Source organism: Carassius auratus, chromosome 35, assembly GCF_003368295.1.
Source record: "Carassius auratus strain Wakin chromosome 35, ASM336829v1, whole genome shotgun sequence".
Taxonomy (NCBI): Eukaryota; Metazoa; Chordata; class Actinopteri; order Cypriniformes; family Cyprinidae; genus Carassius; species Carassius auratus.
In genome coordinates, this window is record NC_039277.1 from 10122143 (window position 1) to 10143743 (window position 21601).

The 21601-nt window shown below is 38.2% G+C and overlaps 1 protein-coding gene across 6 annotated transcripts in view; it reads right to left on the reverse strand.

The window, feature by feature from the left end:
- The window catches only part of LOC113054345 (autism susceptibility gene 2 protein homolog), a 306067-nt gene that overhangs the window by 174067 nt on the left and 110399 nt on the right, over positions 1–21601 (reverse strand). For all 6 annotated transcript variants that reach the window (XM_026219827.1, XM_026219826.1, XM_026219828.1 and 3 more), the window contains one exon: positions 8567–8668. In XM_026219827.1, coding sequence (XP_026075612.1) covers positions 8567–8668 — 102 coding nt within the window. The remainder of the gene's footprint in view (positions 1–8566; positions 8669–21601) is intronic.

The following is a 21601-nucleotide window of genomic DNA, read 5'->3' on the forward strand; positions in this document are numbered from 1 at the left end:
AGCACTACTTGGCCTGGGCAAGGCAGTATCTATCCATCATAAGGAAGGATCATTAGGGAGTGAAAACACGAGTTGCCTCTGAGGAAGTCAAACAAGCAGGGGGAAAAATTGCAGGAAGAGAAAGAAGTCTGGTATATTTACAACACAGGCTTGAGGAATAAGGTCGTGGCAGATCAGTTGAAAACACACACACGGAGGCTCTAGGTCAGGGTGATTTGTAGGCTCAGGAGAAGTGTGCTGATGTTTATGAAAGCGACTGATGCCTGTATCCTGGTGGGCAAGGTTGAGTTTATTTTAGCTCATAGTCAAGGTATTTTCTGTAAAAGCAATGCATTTGACAACTTTGCTCAAGTGACATTTGCTCCACAGAGGGTGAGGGATGCCGATGCATTGCACCCGTATGCTGTTAGCTCAAAATGTCATACAACCAAAACACAGACATGCTTCTTATACAGGCTCTGAGTCAAAAATATTTTCTTTCTCTGCTGCATTCTTTCACATTCAGAATATGGTGCCCACATTGCTCTCTTATTGCTATGGCAACTAGCAATTTCTCTTGCTCCTTGGGCCCCGTGCTGTCATTATCCAATCAGAACAAGACCTTTGTTAAGATTCCCTCAGGCTTCACTTATTCAACTCTCTATGATGAACTGACCTTACCACTAAAGGGAGGTAGAGAGAGAACGGCAGCAAGAGAGAGATTCCTCCAAGCTATCCATCTCTGATGGAAAAAAATAATAAATAAATAAAATGAGGAAAAGACAATGACATTACAATATGCACTCTGATCTGAAAAGACGACATAGAGAAAGATACAATCTAGTCCCTGCCAGCACTTTTTGTCTTTTTTCCCCTTGTCTGTGGGTAAAAGGAGAGGAAATTGTAGAAAATGGAACAAGATTAGCTGGTGAATGACTGGATGATGCTGAGCTTGACTGGATTCAAGGGTAAGGCACTGATAAATGGCTTTAGTTCAGACGCTCTGTTAACCAAATCAAACTAATAAAGTCAAATTACCAAGATTTCAAGCTAAAAGTGAAGATACAAATCTGACTTCCATAAAACTGACAGAAAACTTGCACACTGAGCAATGGAGTTCTTGTAGGTCATGTTCTGTACGTTTAAAGTCAGACTCCATTTCATTTTATTAAATCTCTAATCTCTAGCCAAAAACCAATCCAAATTAAACCAAATAAATAAACAAATAATTAGAAAAAAAGTATAAAATAAAAATGTAAAAAAGTAATAATAATGAAAGTATAAAATAAAGTGAAATAAAAATTTGACAATGGAGAAAAAAATAACAATGTTCGTAAACTCGCCACTGTTGACGTAATTCTCTGGAGGTTATGAAACTTCTGATTGGTTCCTGACCTGATGGGTAAGTGCTGGCTACATGTGTAGATATGTTCATCCCTGTTGTCCCTCTCCTCATCGCCCATGATGGACCGTTAGCTGTTAGACTCTGACAGCCCAATACAAACATGCTGTGATGCAGCCAGATCACCCTGTCACTGTCTGTTAAAATCTGCTGCCACATTCACACAAAAACAATCTCAGGTTCAACTTCACACCTGCCAATAGTGGATGAATTGAGGAAGATGTACGGACTATAATCATGCCTTAGCGTCCATGAGACTCTAAAATATTTTTTTCTTCAGATTTAGTATCAAAGCGAAATTCACATTATAATTTATCAAAGATTTACTCACATCTGGAACTCTGAAACCTCTGAATTAAAAAGGCAATCAAAAGTTAAGACAACTTTATTTGTATAGGGGTCACAATATAAATTGAATAACAACAACAACAAAAAATCTGATGTTAAAGTTTATAATAATTCTGATGTTAAAGCTTCTGACTTGTGGAGCTAGGAATTGATTTACAACATCCTGTTGCCTTTCTGAGGAATTCGGCTCCTCATGTTTCAACCATGCTCCTGATCGAATCTTCAATTTTTTTGGTTCGGGCCTGATACGCTAAATCCTGTACATATTTCCTGTCCTTAATATAGTCACCTAATATGGATGACTTTAAAATGTTTTAAAATGTACTTTTATCTGATGTTTTCTTTGAAATAATTCCCATAGCTCTTGGTTGGGCTAAAATGTGAACGATGAGGGTAAAAAAAAAAAAAAACGTCCAATCCATGTAGATAAGTGTGTGTGTGTGCAGTGTTGGTCAGTTTTGGCATAACAGCGAAGCAGAGAGGGACAAGTTGCAGGTTTATTGAGGTGCTGTCACCAGCTGTGTTTCGGGTCAGAGTGACTGACAGCTGATTTAGAGCAGTGCTGTTAAGCTATAAAGCAATCATAACCACTCCTGTTCTTCAGACAAACTCCGTATCCCGTTCCACACTTGGACAGTTCTAAACATGCTGTCATCCAGACAGGCAGAAACAACCTCAAATGCTGTCACACTGGCACAAATGTATAAGCAAAATGCTTTTTTTTTTTTTTGCCACACACACAGACATAAATTCCGAACTCCTGTTCAAACACTTTAATTCCTGCCATGATAATCAGCTAATTATAGGTGCCGTGCACACTGCTACATCTAAATGCTCATCTCTAATAAGGAACATCTCAAATTAGAGTGAATGGGAGAAGGAGAGAGAGAGAGAGAGAGAGAGAGAGAGAGAGAGAGAGAGAGAGAGAGAGAGAGAATGGGAGTGACGAATGGAGACGGCAAAATAACTACTAGATAATTGATGCGAGCAATTACAACTTCCACATCGGAGCAAATTGGTCGGCATTTCTCAGCATGTAAGGGCCCCTGACCTCATTATAACAATGGTGTAGATGAATAATCAAAATTAGCAGTGAGGTTTGAGGATCCGTGATAAACAGAGAGCGGAAAGTTTGACTTTAATGTAATCTGTTTGACTTCAGCCACGAAAGAGCTATAGCTTACCGCAGGTCAAAAGCTCCGGCAGTAATATGACCTCTCCTCAAAACACTGCGAACTCTTTCCACAACCTGAAGAAATCAAATAATAATAGCAATCATTAAAAACGTCATCTATATTACATGATAGAAATCTGCTCCAGTGGCCATAATTACAGGGTGGAGATTGTTTTACCACATGACAAAAATCTCCCAGCACAGGCAGAACTAATAATCTACAGCCACTAACCACAACGCTGGATTCAAATGTTTATTGCAGAATGGTAAAAGGGCTACAAATCCTTGCAAACTATTCAGGGAGTTTGAAAGCGAAAAAAAAAAAGATTTTTCATAACACTGCATTTAGAGAACATTTAGATGAAGTACTGGAAACACAATCATAAATAAACTAGCTGCAATGTGTTTGAAGTGACTATTATTGCTTCTCACGTGGAAAGACAAATGTGAATTCTGTAAAAGGTTTAAGAAGGTTGAATTCTGAATATGAATTCTACTTTTGATTCTTCAACCTCAAAATTAGCTCTGTCTCACTTATTATGAATAGCACTGAGAATATGAATCTGAATGTATACCTGAATTCGTTATTCAAACTGAATTCTGATTTTGTTCCTTCAAACCCAAAATCAAGCCTGTCTCACATTTGTATCTAAATTCCTTAACGCAACTACATTTCTGAATGTGTTCGTTTACATTACTTTGATGGTAATTCTGAATCTATATCTAATTTTAAGGTTGAAGAATCAAGAATGAAGAATTAAGGCGTAAACTTCACGCCTTAATTCTTCATTCTTGATTCTTCAACCTCAAAATTAGATCTGTCTCACATCTTACAAAAAGCACAGCTGAGATTTTGAATCCGAATTAAGATCTGAATTCTTTATCTAAATTTAATTCTTTTGTTCTTTCAGACTTAAAATCAGATCTTTCAATCCATAATGAATGGCACTGCTGAGATTATGATTAAGAATTTACATCTTGTATCCTAACTGAATTCTGAAACTACATTCTGATTCTGTTCACACTCAAAATCAGGTTTGACTCCTCTAGTGTGAATAGTACTGCTTTGATGGTAATTCTGAATCTATATCTGAATGCTGAATTCAGATCTATTCAGATCTATTCATTCTGAAAATCTGCAGATTTCTCTTATGTATATGTGTGCATGTTGAGAGCATTTTATTAACGCTACACACCCGACCCCCACGAAGACATACCACTAACAGGTCAAACTACTGTACCACCTGACCCTCAATGTAAATATTTCATTGCCCTGTCTCCGTTAAGACCACACTGAATGATGAATGAGCAATAAAATGTTACCCAGAAATCCCAGAGAACTGTCACTATGGCGACCATAGTGCAGATAATGTCATCAGTTTCTCTCAGTCTCTTTTTACTGTCTGTCTGTGCCTCTCTGTGTCAGATTAACAGGCAGTAATGAGAGATAAAGAGCTGCTTTAAGAAGGTCCCTCTGTAGGAGGGACACTGCAGTGATGATGATGTTAAATTAACTGTCATATTTAAGACTTTTAGTTTGGTTTTGTTGCTGGCTCGGACTGACCTCATTATCATCTTCTGCTTTGTCTCTCATCAGCAAGATGGTGACGGGTGGGCAAAGGCACCAAACGCTCACGGGGCACGATGTGTCCGTCCCCCATCCCTCTCGGCAAACACACGTGCACCAAAAGAAAAGCATTAATGTGCTGTTTACTGGAATCCAGCGCTCTGTAATTGCCAATTTATTTGATAGGCAGCTGGATAATGATGGCATTTCACTCCTGCCGCAGAGACTAAACACATGTGTGTTTAATTCGCCTGTCTCCTCCACACATCCCCTTTTCTCCTCTTCCCTTTGCCCTGGCCTCCAGCCACCCTGCCTGGGGAAACCGCGCTGCCATGCTGGCTTCAAACACGACTGAAAGGGGACCTGGGGCTTCGGAGCAAATACAGCAAGCCTGCCAATTTATCCAAGGTTTGGGGTTACCGCTGGCGAGAACAAGGTTGATGCACCATTTGTAGCTTAATGAGTTGGCAGTGCATGGGGACAGGGGGAGAGAGGAGAGGGAGGAGAGAGGGTGAGGTAAAGAGGAAAAGAAAGGGGGGGAAAGAGAGCAAGATGTCCTGTGTGACCTCTTTTGACCCCAGCTTCCTCTCTGTCAAGAGAAGATCAACACCAGGTGCTGTCTCTCTCATTTATTTTCATCAGTGCAGCGGAAAGGAGTACGAGAGAGAAGACATCATTAGCACTCTTCCAAACAGTCTATAACAAGAACAAAAATTACTCCTCAGAATCCCAATTCAAGCTTTCCCTTCGTTTCGCTTCACTTTTATGAAAATGGTGTACCATCATGAATATTTGATGGTACACAAGTGTTGTCCCGCGCCGCACTGTGCTGCGATGGGTCCTGCGATCGTGCAAGTCTCTATAGCAAGGTGACAGTTATAATGTAATTGAATTCAATTAAAAACAAAACTCGCAAACTAAAGTCCAGTCATATCAAATTTTGTGTTGTTCAGTAAATCTCACCAACAGGCCAAATTTTCACTATTCAAGGAATTGAACGCTTATTCTGATGATCTTGACATCAAAATGCAGCTAGACGGACAACTTACAGTAGAATTAATATTTTACACCCTTAAGATGTGTAGGCGGGTGATCATCTTCTATCAGTGTGAGTGTGTGCTGCCTGTGTAATTTTGATGTGTTTACTAAAAAACTTTTTATTATCCAACTAATAATTTGCACTGGTAGAGCATCCTTTATACAGAATATAACGTGGTAAAGTAGGAATCTTCATTGATTCTGTGTTTGTATAGCAATGTAAAGCCATCTGCATGTCACATTGAGAGAGAGAGCGAGTAGCATTTAATCACTGATGCTGTTTTTTAAATTAAAGTCCAGCAGAATGATGTAGAATTACTGATTTCATCTGTTTATATGTGTGGATTCATGGAACTTCATCCTATAGTAAGTAAATGTTTGTGGGAATTTCCAAGTGAAAGTATGCACAATACCTGCAATCCTGTGCCAAAATGTAGGCTCTGCTCTCCATATCTGTTATCTAGTACCTCTATGTTGGTCTGAACTATGTGGCTAGTGGCCACCCCCTCAGGACTGGGGTGTTCTACTTTGTATGTGACCCTTAGAATATCTCCAGCACCTTTCAGCACTTCCTGTTTAGAATACTCAAGGGTTTCAAAATATTCGGTAACAGAGAAATGGATTTACCAAAAAAAAATAAAAAAAAATAGCCACATTAGTTTGATGAGAATGCAAATGAGGCTGGGAGGAACAAGAAGGTTTAAGTTACCAAGTAATTTTCTATCCTAGTTTCTTTGTACTACTAGTTCTATTTGTCAATTTTTTTTGTCAGTTAAATAATAATTAATAAAAAAGGAATGACGTTGAATAGACCATAATTTAATCCCTCACAGCCATTGTCAAAATAAAAAAAGTAATGTGTTCATCTTATTCTATTGCTAACATTTCAGTTAGAATTAAGATAATACACATACAAAAATATAATTAAAAAATACAGAAATAATACTGTTCTTATTAATTCATTAAATAATACATGAATTGTTTATTATTCTATTTTTAACTTGGTTTTTACTTGACTCTTGAAGTATAGTTCACCCAAAAATGTCATTTTTTAATCTTCACACACAACACATTCTGCGTATCTTTGTGGGTTGTTTTTACCTGTCCAATAAAAACTTTGATCTTTTGTTTAATCTCTAACTTTATCTGTTTCCCCTATTCCACTTACAGTTCTTCTTTTCCTATCTCCCTTCCCTTCTCCGGGCCCCCCTCTAATGCTTCTCTCTCTTCCCTGACGAGGGGTATCATTTCAATTTCTGATGTCAACATCAAATTACTTATTTCATTTCATGCCTGGCCAAGCATCCTATAGCTACACGCAGGAGCGGTCGCGCTCAACTCGTTCTGCCGTGTCTGTTCGACGACTCGCCTCGCCCTCCAGCTGACAGCTCTAATTACGCCCGATATCTGATAGCACCGGCACACACTCACACTCTCACATCTCCACTGCGGGAGCCAAGGCTTGAGGTTTGAACAGGGCCTGCACCAGACTGCCTGAGCTTCCACATGAGCCTGTGTATAAGGACCAATAAACAAGGATAACATAACTTTCAGTACAATGTAAACTGTATAGACTGCCTTTACATGGTTGAATACTACTACAAGAGGGTTATATATGGCTGTTTGTGTGTAGAATATGTGATAGTACAATTTTGAAAAGGCGATAATTATTGTCATGCAAGGGCTGAAAAAAAATACAACATGCAACATTACAATGCAAAGTTTGAACAAATGTAACACACTAATGGCAAATCATCTTGCTTTCACATTTTGATATTGACCTAGTAGATTTAGAATTCCAGTGCTTTATATATGTGCCATGTGTTTTTATAGTAGATCACTGATGTCCAATCATGGTCGCTGGTACATTTTTCACCATGTTACTTCCTGTCGTCTCCACTTCTACGGTGTATAAGCACAGTCACGCTTCAGCCTGAGTCTCCACTGAAGCTGCCAGCTGAGTAAATAGGATGTTCTTATCACCACCCGAGCACAAACACATACCAGAGTCTGCAGGCCTGAGGGTGTAGACAGCCTCCGCGCTCCTCTACCTCACACCCTGACAACACAAGCACACACACTGAGCTCAAGAAGAGCTCAGCTCTTAAAACACTCCTATTGTTCCTGTTGGCACTGGGCCTTGTCAGTTTAGACCAATGGAGTGGATAAGAGAACCTATAAAACACTGTCTAAATATTGAACCTGGTTGCTCTTAAGAACAAGTCAGAGAAGAAAAGCCACCAACTGACTGATAATGATCAGGTGTCACGACAGTTATTGTAGGGGACAATAGGAGTTAAAAATATATTTTCTGGTTGCTCAAACATTCAAGCAGTATCTAATAACAAAAGCAATGGGGAACTTCTAAACTAAATGCCAGTTCTGAAGCATTTTGCATATTATTTGTGACCATTATAAAACCAGTCTTAAGTGTAAATTTGTCTAAATTTAGATTTATACATCATCTGAAAGCCGAATAAATAAGCTTTCCATTGATGTATGGTTTATTAGGATCAGACAATATTTGTTTGAAATACAACTATTGAAAATAAGGAATCTGATGGTGCACAAAATTCAAAATACTGAGAAAATCGCCTTTAAAACTGTCCAAATTAATTCTTGCAATGCATATTACTAATAAAAAATTACATTTTTATATATTTACAGTAGGAAATTAAAAAAATATCTCCATGGAACATGATCTCTACTTACAGTAATATCCTAATGATTATTGGCATAAATGTAAAAAAGGATAATTTTGACCCATACAATGTGTTTTTTGGTTATGGCTAAGAATATATCCCAGCAAATTAAGACTGGTTTTGTGGTCCAGGGTCACGCACGCACGCACGCACACACACGCACACACCGCACACACACACACACACACACACACACACACACATATAATAGAAATTACATGACTCTTCCAAGCATGGAAAACACATTTCCAAAAAATCCTCTATGTGAGAATTATAGAAAAATTGAGTTGTAAAAAATTTAAATGTAGTTTTTTTTTTAAGTATGGCGAATGATTCACAGGTTTGATTGGACTCACGTCTGTCAGTCTATCTCTGGAGCTGCTCCGGATGGAGGGTTTGGATTCTCCACTCACGCTCTCGCTATCGCTCTCTTTACAGTTGTTCTGGCCTGGCTTCAGCTGGAAAACACAAAGACAGCAAAAAATTTACAGTTAGATCCAGCAAGAAGAGAAAAGCCACTAAATGACGATAAAACATACTGGCCAGAGAAGAGCTAATACTGATGCTCCCAGGATCAGAATACTTAGAATACTCTCTTTTAAGAGCCTTGTAACTAAATAGATTATATTTGGATAGGTCCCAGAACACAAAACCGATGGAAACGGCTCAGTTATAGGCAGCTCCTGGATGACACTACTGTTCAAAAGTTGAGTCTGTTATGCTCACCAAAGCTGCACATCTGTCTGTAGCAAAAAACAGTAATATTGTTGTAAATTTATTGTAATATATTTTACCATGCAATTGATTCCTATGATGGCAAAGCTTGATTTACAGCAGCAACAGACTTTAGTCAGGTTAGACGCCATATTGAATTGATGAAAATGATGCTGTAGAGGAAAGACTTACAGTCTTTACAATACCACACACTGTATAAAGGTCCTATATAATGTCATTTTCATGACTCACAGTTTTAATAAATATAAGAGAGCTTTGCACAAAGAGTAATGTGCAGCTCCTGACATATAAGTAACTGCTATGTTCTTAAGAAATGGATTTCCCTCCACTGTTCTACAAAATAAAAAGCGAAAAAATAAAAATCAAGCAAGCAAACATTAAATAAATAACTAAATAAAGCTTTGTTAATAGATGCATCACAAAGAAATGCCTTTTCTGTGTCATCATCAACCTGTTTGGCTCTGGCCACTGACATCCATGTGATTTCAGCCTCTGAAGCCTGACTTCATTTCAATCTTAAGACAATGAGAAATAAAACACAACCGAACCACATCAAAAGCCATTTTCCATTCAGTAAGCCACTCTCCCCATGCAAGAACCAGAGATTCAAAGCAGGTGTGCTTTGGCAGACTAGAAATCATAAAGAACAAGAGCAGAACATCTGAGCCCCACTAAAGTCTGGAGAACAATGCCATACTCCTGGGACCCAGCAACAGTTGTCAAGGTCTGCGATTTACGGCTTCTGAAGCATCGCCATTCAGACGGTTGTTTCCGTACCCCTCGCCCTGCCAAAACCCGCCGCCTTCACCTCTCCGCACATAAAAAGCCTGTTTTATGAGTTGAGATGAGTAGTAAATGACTGCAGTGTCACTTAATGGAAAAAGCAGAGTAGGTCACGGCGCACTGGGGGGTGTTTACAGAGATACAGCGATAGATCGGCCCGCTCATTTCTTTTCCTATCTTTCCCTCCCAGACATTCTCTCTTTCTCTGCCTCACTCGCTCTTTCATGCTTCCCCATCACGTAGGAAAATAAAAACAGATCCTTTGCAATAGTGCCTGACAAAAGCAGCGGGACGGCAGAGGAAAATAAGATGAGGGTTGGAGAATATCTCTTTTCACTGGTGCAGGCTGTGGGTTGTTAAAGGAGGGATAAGGGACTGCGGGGAAGAAGGCCCTTGAGTAAAGCACATAATTAAAATGAAACTGTTCCTTTTCTGTAGCCATTAGCTATGTGAAAGGATCTCTCTCAGAGGGAGAGCTCAGTGACTCCAGGCAGTGACGCTTGCTTCTACCAATGTGATAAGAGGCCCGCACTGCTCAGTTAGAGAGCGAGTGAGAGCTGGCAATGACAAAAAGGAGGACAAGGAACTGTAGAGTCTGAAGTTAGACAGGTCATCTAGGTGCATTTTTTATGTACGTTGTTGAGAAGCAATGCACTGAATGACTACATTTCTTATATACATCTACATCTCATTTTCAATTAGCTGCCTCATTAACTTCATCTAAACTTCACCTCAAGGGAAGTGTATCATCCAGTCAAGGTCAAAGACTGTTCTGCCTTCATTTAGACTGCATAACGCATCTCAGACGAGAGACTCGGTAAAGTGCAGGTATAATCCAGTCGATCAGCACTTAACAAATTTGGCTGATAATCCTCTAAAACATCCTTGGAGTCTATGAGATTTAAAGCTCATTTAAAAAAGTGGTTCATAATTCAAATTTCAAATATCTCAGTGTGATGGCATTAGAAGTACTACATGTTTTCATATTTTCCACACTTTATTCTCAATTTAAATTGGTATTTTGCTAATTTAAGATCAATAGAAACATATAAAAGAGGATATAATATTACCAGCATTCCTGAAAAAAGAAATAAATAAAAACATACGGAAACACACATACAAATAAACTAAATTAATAATAAATTGTTAAATAAAATAACAAAAGGACAATGAATAATAATCTAATCAAATACACCTGGTTAAATATAAATGTAAAAAAAAATAATTCTGTATTTAATATCCCATTTAATTTCTCTAAGCTTTTAAGCTCATGATCTAATAAGGATAGCATTTTGTATAAGCCTGTTTGTTTTTATTAGATTTATTCAAAACATTTATTTTAGAGAGAGCATGTTTGTGCATGTTTATTTGATTTTCATTTAACCAACTTCAAGCATTTATTTCAGCACAAACTTGGCAACAGCTGGTATTAATTTTCAATAAGTGATTCTGGGCAGAAAGCTTACACTACTTAAGAGCTCCTGATAAACATTTACATAAACAAGTTTTAGATCAGTATTGGCTAGTTCAAGTGACAAGAAGCTGATATAGAGACTGGGCGTTAAAATCCTGGGCATTTATAGTAATATTATTCATTATATGGCTCTCTTAGCCTGCAGCAATGTTCAACATTTAGGTGAAGATTAAAAATAGACTTGAGAAAAGTGAAAGGAATTTTTGCATGATGCAGGCCATGATGCATGAAGTTTTGTACTCAGGATGACAGCTTCTGCTTCTTCAGCATATCTAAACAAATTACTACCAGGAAGCAGTTAATAATGCAAATGTCGATGTAAGAAAGGTGCGTATTTATTTACTCTGAGTTGAGATTAAATCAACGATTAACAAAGCTATTATACTCAGAAAGTACATCTACATTTAACCAGTTAAGCAGGTACACCTTTTACTAGGATAATACAAATTACAAAGCAATGTGTAGATTTGTTATTAGTTTCCCCCTTTCAATACCACTTCATGCCTCTTAAATAACCTTTGAAAAATGAACATGTACTTTTACCTGCAGGCATGCGGGACACCTCTCATGAGCTCTCGGAGTAATTTTTGAAGAGATTCGATTAATAGAGGCGTTAAACTAAAAAGTGCAATTTGGGTAGCCGTGATAAATTACCAACATCAAAAAGTTCAGTGCCAATCGGGTTTCCACCCACAGTCAATAAAACAGAAAGCTCAAGCAGTTCTGTCTATAAACCTCTGTCCACACATCGTCCATTACTCCCCTTTTAAGCTTTAATAGGTTATCTTGCCAACTCTAAAATTAGTCTGAAGTCTAGACATGTAAAGTATGATATCTATTGTATTCATTTTTATTGCTCCCATGCTCATTCTGGCTCTATTCTGCTCGGTTTTGGCATATGATCGTTACCTACCACTGCTCGCTAGATCAACTGTCATAACAAACTTAATGCAGTTTCTTGTAAAAATGATCTTTGTTTGGAAAGCAAGCATCTCCCATAGGTATGAGCATGTGAGTGTGTACATAAAATCGTTGTTTATGAGTGAGTGTGTGTGTGCGCAGACGGGCGTCTGTGGGTTTTCGCAGTCTTTCTTATGCAATCATAATGACGTTAATGAAGACTGACAGCTCCACCAGGTTGCACCATAAGGATAAACTCCTTTAACAACCCCGAGAGCAGAGCCTGAGTAAAGATTCCCCCTCCAGGAAGATAACAAACAGATGGTTTTCATATTCCAGCAACTAATTCCTCAACAATTAAAAACACAGTAAGACATTAGCATCTAATGAAACATTTAAACTACCAGTAAGTGCATCTGCCATTAATTTCAACACAGTAACTTCTTGTTTTGCCTCAATCTGTTCCCTGTTAGGGCTGATTCGTCCCTCCCCCGTCTGAGTTTACTGAAGTATAGAATTAACAACTGTTTTCAATAAGCAGTCAGCATGATTCCCTGGCACAAAAGCCTCAACGCTATTAAAAATTAATTTATGCTGCCAAGATTTGATGTGAGGCAGTAATGGAAAGAGCCTTCAATTTGCCTTCACCATAAAAAGGTCAAAGAGACCTGTACGCGTTAACCCGGCTCTCGTGATCGCCCACGAAAAGAAAGTCAGTCGTCAATGGTTGTTTTATAGATAGCACAATTTTATAGCGCTGTAATCACATTGCACTTAGCGAGTCCATCTGTGAGAAAACGAAGGTAGTTTGTTTCCAACATTGTGCAGGAGGAGGTCAAGCATAACAGATTTTGACTGCATTATACTGATAGAAAGGCACATTAATTCACACCAGCGCTTTGCGAGCAAATTCTGCCATACAACAAGACTTTTTATTTGAATTTACTGCGATCTCACCCTGGCGGTCGCACCGAAGCTACACATCCATTACGAGCGCTGCTACAACAGTCCATCAGCCTAAATATGTTTTATAGGGACTCTCTCGAAGACATTGAGCACCATAGCTCAGAAGTTTCCATATAACAGACAGTTGTAATGGCCCTTAAAATGTGAAAGTGGGAGCGGTGGATTTCAATGGCACTCCTGGAGAATGGTGCCTCAATCTGAAATAATACGGACATGCATTAAGAGCTTGCTTGTAAAAGCAATATCAGTTTATATCGGGATGGAAGTACTTTTAAAAAGGAGAACAGAGCAGCTTAAGGCGAGAGCTTAGATGAGCATCCATTCAAAGTTATCAAAAGTCTGATGGTATAAGGAGATGGTGTGTTTTGCTAAGCATATTCGAGAAAAAAGAACCCACTGGAAGCACTAAACAGTACAGTTTTGGTAGAAATTAAGAGGTTCCTCAGAGGTTGAAACAAAGCTTGAGTAACGGGGGTTAGCATCCTTTGAAATCCTGACTAGACTCTTAAAATGGCTTTTGAAGCTTTTATAGGATTATCGTTAGCACATGTAGTCAATTATGTCCTTAGCCCACTTGCTGAAAAGTGCTTGGCGCTGTTATGATAAAATTTTACAAGTCTATTGAACAATTCCCAGAGGCTTGGCCCACAACCCGATGCAGTAAAACACAAAGACCGACTCCGCCGCACTGGCCTTTTAAACGGCACCGTTCGCAAACCCCACAAACCCCTTTTCATCTAAACCCCTGCTTTGAACAGCTCGACTGACCCTTCGCTTCCAGTGGAAGCCCTTGGGATTCTGTTGCTATTGGCTTCTGTTCTTCCTTAGTTACGCACTACAGCAGCTGTGGAGCTCGACAGTAATAAAACCTGGAACAATGTGGTTTCAGCACAGCTAACCTGTCCTCCAAGGAGCTGAAAAAGGAGAGTGAGAATCCCACTAGAGCGCCAATGAAAGAGGATCTCATTTACCTAAAAGCGCTTATAAATGTTTAATTTGCTTTAACAAGTAAATTAACAAGTCCCTCATTCAGGAAGTTTTACAGTTGCCTGCCACCGAGGGACAGCCATGAAAGTTTTATAGATAATCCACTAGTGTGCAAGGCTGCTTGTAATAAATTGTCTATTTTCCTTCTGCAGAGTCAAATCCCTGGGTTTCCAATGACTACACTTTAAATATCTCCCTCTCTGCTTTCTTTTCAGCACAATATAACGCCTGTTTTAACACTGGAGCAGACGGCGGCCCGTAGAGGAAGAATTATCCTGGTCCTTGTGGAGGTGACAAGGGTCTGGTCTATATGAGTCAATGCTGGTTAACCTTCAGCAGACGATGTTAAATACTCTAGCCTTCATCTTAAGTTTACCCAAAAATGAAGATTCACCCTCATGTCATTCCAAACCTCTTTGACTTGCTTTTATCTGTGCAAAACAAAAGAAGATATTTTGAAGAATGTTTTTACATATCTAATATCAAATGAGATTGATTGATAAATAAAATATATTGTGAAATCATCTGACTTTAGACTTTAGTAATAACTGTAACTCTCACATCTTCATGTAAGGCTGCACAATAAAAAACAAAACAAAACCCCTCCAAAAATGATGAACATGGCTGAGTGTGATTATCAAATTGCAAAAGCGTTTAATAAAGAATTTGCACTGCGTGTGAAGTGTGGCAACTTGTGATCCACACAAACTCATCTTTGCATCTGCTCTGAGTTTGGGTTGCTTATAACATGCATGTGGGAAAATAACCTGCACCTGAATCATCGCTAATGTCTAATCTCCTTGGAATTTTCCGCTAAAATAAAAGCTTGATGGTTTGATGTTTGAAAACGTAGAAATTAAGACAATTCACAATTATTTTAACAATTTATGTTTAATTTACTATTTAAAATTATTATTATTAATTGTATATTTAAATAACATATAATATAAATATTGTTTTATTTTTCAGTGAAATATTACAATAATATTTTTATTAATTTGTTTTACATTTGTAATAATAAAATATTAAATTATTCTTATTTTATAGTCATTGTAATAAAATTCACAAATTATTTGGCTAAAAACAATCCCAGTAAAAAAAAAAAAAATAACTTATTAAAATATTTATTTAGAAAGAAGAATCACAGTTCGATTTCTTGCCCCATAACTCTCAGGGCATATTGCTGAAACACAAGTCTGTAAATAGGTCAGAAAACACAGAGCTTTTGACTTTGTTCCCAATTAGTGAATTAAAAGACCCTGCATGAGCTTCCTGGACCTCCATCTGAGCGGTCTGGTTTTCTGGCAGCCAGCAGTAGTTGGATAGCGCTGTGAGCAGTTAACCTGAGTGAGCTCACACCAAAGACAACAGCGCTTGACAGAAGGATGCAGGGGCCATCATAGCTGGTGCGGCATGGCTGCAAATGTTCCGTCATTGCTTAGACAGCAACTGTGTCACCCGGCAAACCAACATGGCCCTGCTATGACCTCCTCAGCTCTGAGGGCTGGGGCTCTAAACCGCCGCAGACAAGCTGCCTGTATCGCATCCGATCTAAAGTAGCAGCCCGTCAACAGGGATCAGGACTCAGAGGCTAAAAGGCCTGTGTGGCTGTTTATTTAGGCTAACATTACGCCTGAGTACGTACTGCGGCGCGCTTCCACTCACACATCGTCACGTTTATACTAGATGACCCTGTCCTCACAAAGACTCTGGGTTATATTGGCCACCTCCCTCCGTCAAAGCTACATTCGGCATCTACATTCCCCCAAAGCCTCAATTTCGTTGAGTGACATCACATCCTAAATGTCAGCAGAATCAATTTTGCGGGAATATTGCAGCTTTCATCAGCGTCTCCCGTTCCCCAAGGTGCAACTGCCATGGAAATTTTCCAAGGCTCCCCTCTTCGCTGTCGCTAAGCTCAAGTGAGACGCGACGACCTTTGGTGACCTTGTCAGGCGCTGATGTCATGATGGCAGAAGGGATCCTAACTGACGATTTCCATTAGCTTTAACCTGCCTTTCATTCCACCTGTGTGAGAATGCAGATGCTTTTAAGAAGCAAAAGAGAGCCAGAGTCTCTCAACAGAGGCCTGAGGGTAAATGAACCTTGAAGGTAGAAAGAAAAGAGAGATAGATGGAGTGAAAAAAGAGAGGAAGAGGTGGACAGGGAGTAAAAACAGGGCAGAGTGCAGTTTAAACTTCATAACTCACAGAAATAGCAGCGTTTACTCACTTTAGCTGTTGCATCGAGAACAAAACTTAGTGATGTACAATGACATTATAGAGAAATCAATATGCTTTTAACATCCACCCTCTGCTTGTGCTCAGCAGTACTCCAGTTCAACTTCTACAAATGGCTCTATAATGTGACGCTCCTGCATACTGATATTTTGGGACAATTCCCAGATTTAATAATGAACTGAAGAGCAGAGGAGGGAAGTGGGACATTATGAGCGACCGGAGACTTCAATTCTCTTAGATCATATGTGAACAGCTAGTTATGGTGCTCAGAATAACAATAAAAGATGAGGTCGTCAGGCTGTGAACACCACACATATACTGGACAGACGCAACTAGTCTAGGAATCGGTTTGCAAGACCCTGACAGAACCCCGTTGTTTGGGCAAGTATTCACATAAGATGTTTTTCCCATGCAAACTGTCTAGCTACTAAAACAGAAAACAGTCAACACGCTATTTAAAAGCACAAGAATGAATATAAAAACATGACAAGAAAAAACAAATTTAAAAAGAAATAAATTAAAATAAAATAAGAAAATAATAATAAATAAAAAAAATGATATAATAACAAATGCATAGATAAAATAGATAAGATAAATAAAATAGGAAAATAAATAATAAATAATAAAAGAAAAATAAATATAAATAAATAGACAAAATAAGAAAAAAAGAAAATATAAAATAAGGATTCAAAAACTAAGATGAAACAAGAAAGAAAAAGAAAGAAACATTCTAAATAAATAAATATATAAAGTTTGAAAAGTAAATAAATTAACTAAGTAGGTAAAACGCTAAAATACCCATAAAAATAAGGCACAATGTGGTGTATATTTACTTGAAGGAATTTTCTGTATGTATGTTTTACATGTGTTCGCCCTGTATTTAGAATTTTGAACTTCATTGTGTTGTGTTGGCAGAAATGAAGCAAAAGAACTGGGTCTTGGAAGCCTAGTAAATATTTCCCAGAATGCAGCAGATGCGTAGAGGGCAGACCGTCAGAGAGGAGCCAGAGAATTTAAACTAGCAGGCCAAGTGCTTATCACTACATAACATTTCATCAAAGAAATTTGTGTGCAATTAATTACCTTCCCAGGCCTCTGCGATCCGGCTGTAGTTGTAACACAGCTATCAGCTTTCGGCTCGCCATCTCACTAAGCCTCGCTCACGGTGCCAAGTCACATCCCCCAACACCGGCCAGCCTCGATAAAAGAGAAGGAAAAAAATCTCCTCTCTTCTCAGCTTGCAGGGGCTCTCATTCCTCTTTTTTATTGCCATTTATTTTCCTCTAGGAATTCACTGCCAGTATATTGGCAAGCCTTCCAGTAGATGGAAGCAATGAAATTTAGCGCAGACACTTAACACCGGGTCAAGACATACGCGCGGCTCATGTGTGGCAGTAATATGATAAACAGGGGTATCTAGTGTGGTTAAGGACACTTTTTTTATCCATCTGTCTATGATGAAAGTGCCCGGGAGGAATGCTGTTTATTAGTCGGTTTCTATATATACATTATACATTCTTTATAGCCATTTACATTGGTGGATGTAAACAGGTCAGGACCAGAGTGTCACCTAACAGCCCATACATACAGTACATGCAGAAATCTCTAGCTGAGCATTAGCATGCTAAACAAACCAATGGAAATGGATAATGGAGAGTTTAAGTTAAAACGACACAGCTTGAAACAAAACGGTGAATTATTACACAAGTCATGTTGCATCAAAATATCTTTCTTACTGCTGGAGCCGTGGCCTAGTTTGTTCCAATCCAGATCCAGTTTATTTTCAAAGTTTGTCTCCATTTCATTCCATCTCTCCAGTATATACAGTATTGTTCAAAATAATAGCAGTACAATGTGACTAACCAGAATAATCAAGGTTTTTAGTATATTTTTTATTGCTACGTGGCAAACAAGTTACCAGTAGGTTCAGTAGATTGTCAGAAAACAAACAAGACCCAGCATTCATGATATGCACGCTCTTAAGGCTGTGCAATTGGGCAATTAGTTGAAAGGGGTGTGTTCAAAAAAATAGCAGTGTCTACCTTTGACTGTACAAACTCAAAACTATTTTGTACAAACATTTTTTTTTTTCTGGGATTTAGCAATCCTGTGAATCACTAAACTAATAATTAGTTGTATGACCACAGTTTTTTAAAACTGCTTGACATCTGTGTGGCATGGAGTCAACCAACTTGTGGCACCTCTCAGCTGTTATTCCACTCCATGATTCTTTAACAACATTCCACAATTCATTCACATTTCTTGGTTTTGCTTCAGAAACAGCATTTTTGATATCACCCCACAAGTTCTCAATTGGATTAAGGTCTGGAGATTGGGCTGGCCACTCCATAACATTAATTTTTTTGGTTTGGAACCAAGACTTTGCCCGTTTACTAGTGTGTTTTGGGTCATTGTCTTGTTGAAACAACCATTTCAAGGGCATGTCCTCTTCAGCATAGGGCAACATGACCTCTTCAAGTATTTTAACATATGCAAACTGATCCATGATCCCTGGTATGCGATAAATAGGCCCAACACCATAGTAGGAGAAACATGCCCATATCATGATGCTTGCACCTCCATGCTTCACTGTCTTCACTGTGTACTGTGGCTTGAATTCAGAGTTTGGGGGTCGTCTCACAAACTGCCTGTGGCCCTTGGACCCAAAAAGAACAATTTTACTCTCATCAGTCCACAAAATGTTCCTCCATTTCTCTTTAGGCCAGTTGATGTGTTCTTTGGCAAATTGTAACCTCTTCTGCACATGCCTTTTTTTTAACAGAGGGACTTTGCGGGGGATTCTTGAAAATAGATTAGCTTCACACAGACGTCTTCTAACTGTCACAGTACTTACAGGTAACTCCAGACTGTCTTTGATCATCCTGGAGGTGATCATTGGCTGAGCCTTTGCCATTCTGGTTATTCTTCTATCCATTTTGATGGTTGTCTTCCGTTTTCTTCCACGTCTCTCTGGTTTTGCTCTCCATTTTAAGGCATTGGAGATCATTTTAGCTGAACAGCCTATCATTTTTTGCACCTCTTTATAGGTTTTCCCCTCTCTAATCAACTTTTTAATCAAAGTACGCTGTTCTTCTGAACAATGTCTTGAACGACCCATTTTCCTCAGCTTTCAAATGCATGTTCAACAAGTTTTGGCTTCATCCTTAAATAGGGGCCACCTGATTCACACCTGTTTCTTCACAAAATTGATGACCTCAGTGATTGAATGCCACACTGCTATTTTTTTGAACACACCCCTTTCAACTAATTCAACTAATTGCCCAATTGCACAGCCTTAAGAGCGTGCATATCATGAATGCTGGGTCTCATTTGTTTTCTGACAATCTACTGAACCTACTGGTAACTTGTTTGCCACGTAGCAATAAAAAAATATACGAAAAACCTTGATTATTCTGGTTAGTCACATTGTACTGCTATTATTTTGAACAATACTGTAAGTATAAAAGACATGTAGGGGAGAACGATACATTTTTAGCAGTAAAATGATGTGTTTGACTAACTGACACAATAACATTCACATTCCGTATATAATCACAGTTCAACAGAGCTAGATAAGAGCCACTAGCCTGACAGTAGATGTGGGTCTGTGATGTGTAAAAGCACAGGTTAAATGCATAAAGCACTTATATGAAAACATAAAACATACTCATTATGCAAAACAAAGCCATTCTATGATTTTAGCTGTATTGTAAGGACAATAATAACCTTTTCCCAACACATTTAACGTCATGTTACAACTTTCCAAATGAAAGATTGTTTAGCAGGAAGTAATGACTTCATTTGAAAAGATTTGATTGAATTACGAAGACTAAAGATGCACATATACTAAAATTGACATCTATTAATAATCTATTTCGTTTAAAAAATAAATAATAAAAACGACTACACTGGAAATAATAAAAAGACAACTACAGAGCTTGACATAGATCATATAAAACAAATAATAATAATAGTAATAATGATTACAAAAACATAAAAAGAACTAAAATCAACTTCAACTGAAAAACACTTCTAGAAGCAGTGAAAGTCAATACATTTTGATAAAAGATTGTGAAAATATTGTGTGGTTTTACTTCTTGCCATTAATGTTTATATATATATATATATATATATATATATATATATATATATATATACACACATATACATATATATGTGTGTGTGTGTGTGTGATACTATTTATGAATTCTGTGGTTTGCGCAGACTTTATTATGGGAAAACATGCATGAGTTATGTATGAGGCCCTGATCTGTTTTGATGAAAAATTCTTTAAGCATCATACACCATTAATTTCTTCAGGTGCAGTTTTTTATTTTATTTTATTTTACAGTTGCCTTAAAGATAAGGCGTATTATAACTCAAAGATCTGGGTGGGCCATTCTGGGAATGTGGGACACAGGTGATCAGTGTGTGTTTCAGAGTTTACGATTTACACGCTGTTTAAAATAGCTTCCTGCTCTCAGACCTGTCACCACCTACATCACAGACAGAGAGGAAACCAGGGCTGGGGACAGACCGTCCCACCTGTGTCAGCTACAAATTACAGCATTCCCAAGAGCACTTCTTGCCTTGGCCCCATTTCTTCGTGCTTCATAGTTATGCTGCTGTTTTGTGTCACATGAATATTCAAGTGCGAAATTACAACCAGAATGACAGAAAACAACAGTTTATTTGTTGCATTAAGCAGCTCTTTTCAATCTTGATAATAATGCTTATTAAGCAGTAAATAATTATATTAGAATGATTTCTGGAGTATCAGGTTAAAATGAAGACTGAAGTAATGACTGCATAAAATTCAGTTTTGCATCAAAGGAATAAATTACATTTGAAAATATGTTCAAACTAAAAACATGCCGTTTTGGCAAGCATACAACACTTCTTTAAAATTCGACACTTCTTAGAAAATCTTAACACCACCAAAGTTTTGAACAGTAATGTACGTATAATATTATATATAATATGGATGTGTCTTATATAAATGTGCCCTAACACACCCAATTAAGATCATGTGAACCTGAAGTCTCCCTTGCATTATTCCTATAATTTAGTCGGCTAGTTATCTAAGCAACCCTGCTTTTGAATAGTTTTTCAGTCAAACATTTCTGTTCCTTTGTTGCCAGACAATGCCAACCTTCATCGTCTCTGTCTGCCCATGACAGGCTTTCCTTTTTTATTGTTATTATTTTCTTTACAGGCTCTTAGGGCCACAAATGTCAACCAGAGGAAAGCAATTATGAGACTAAAATTACTTCCTTACTGTTATCAATCCACTCGGTGGGCCGGGG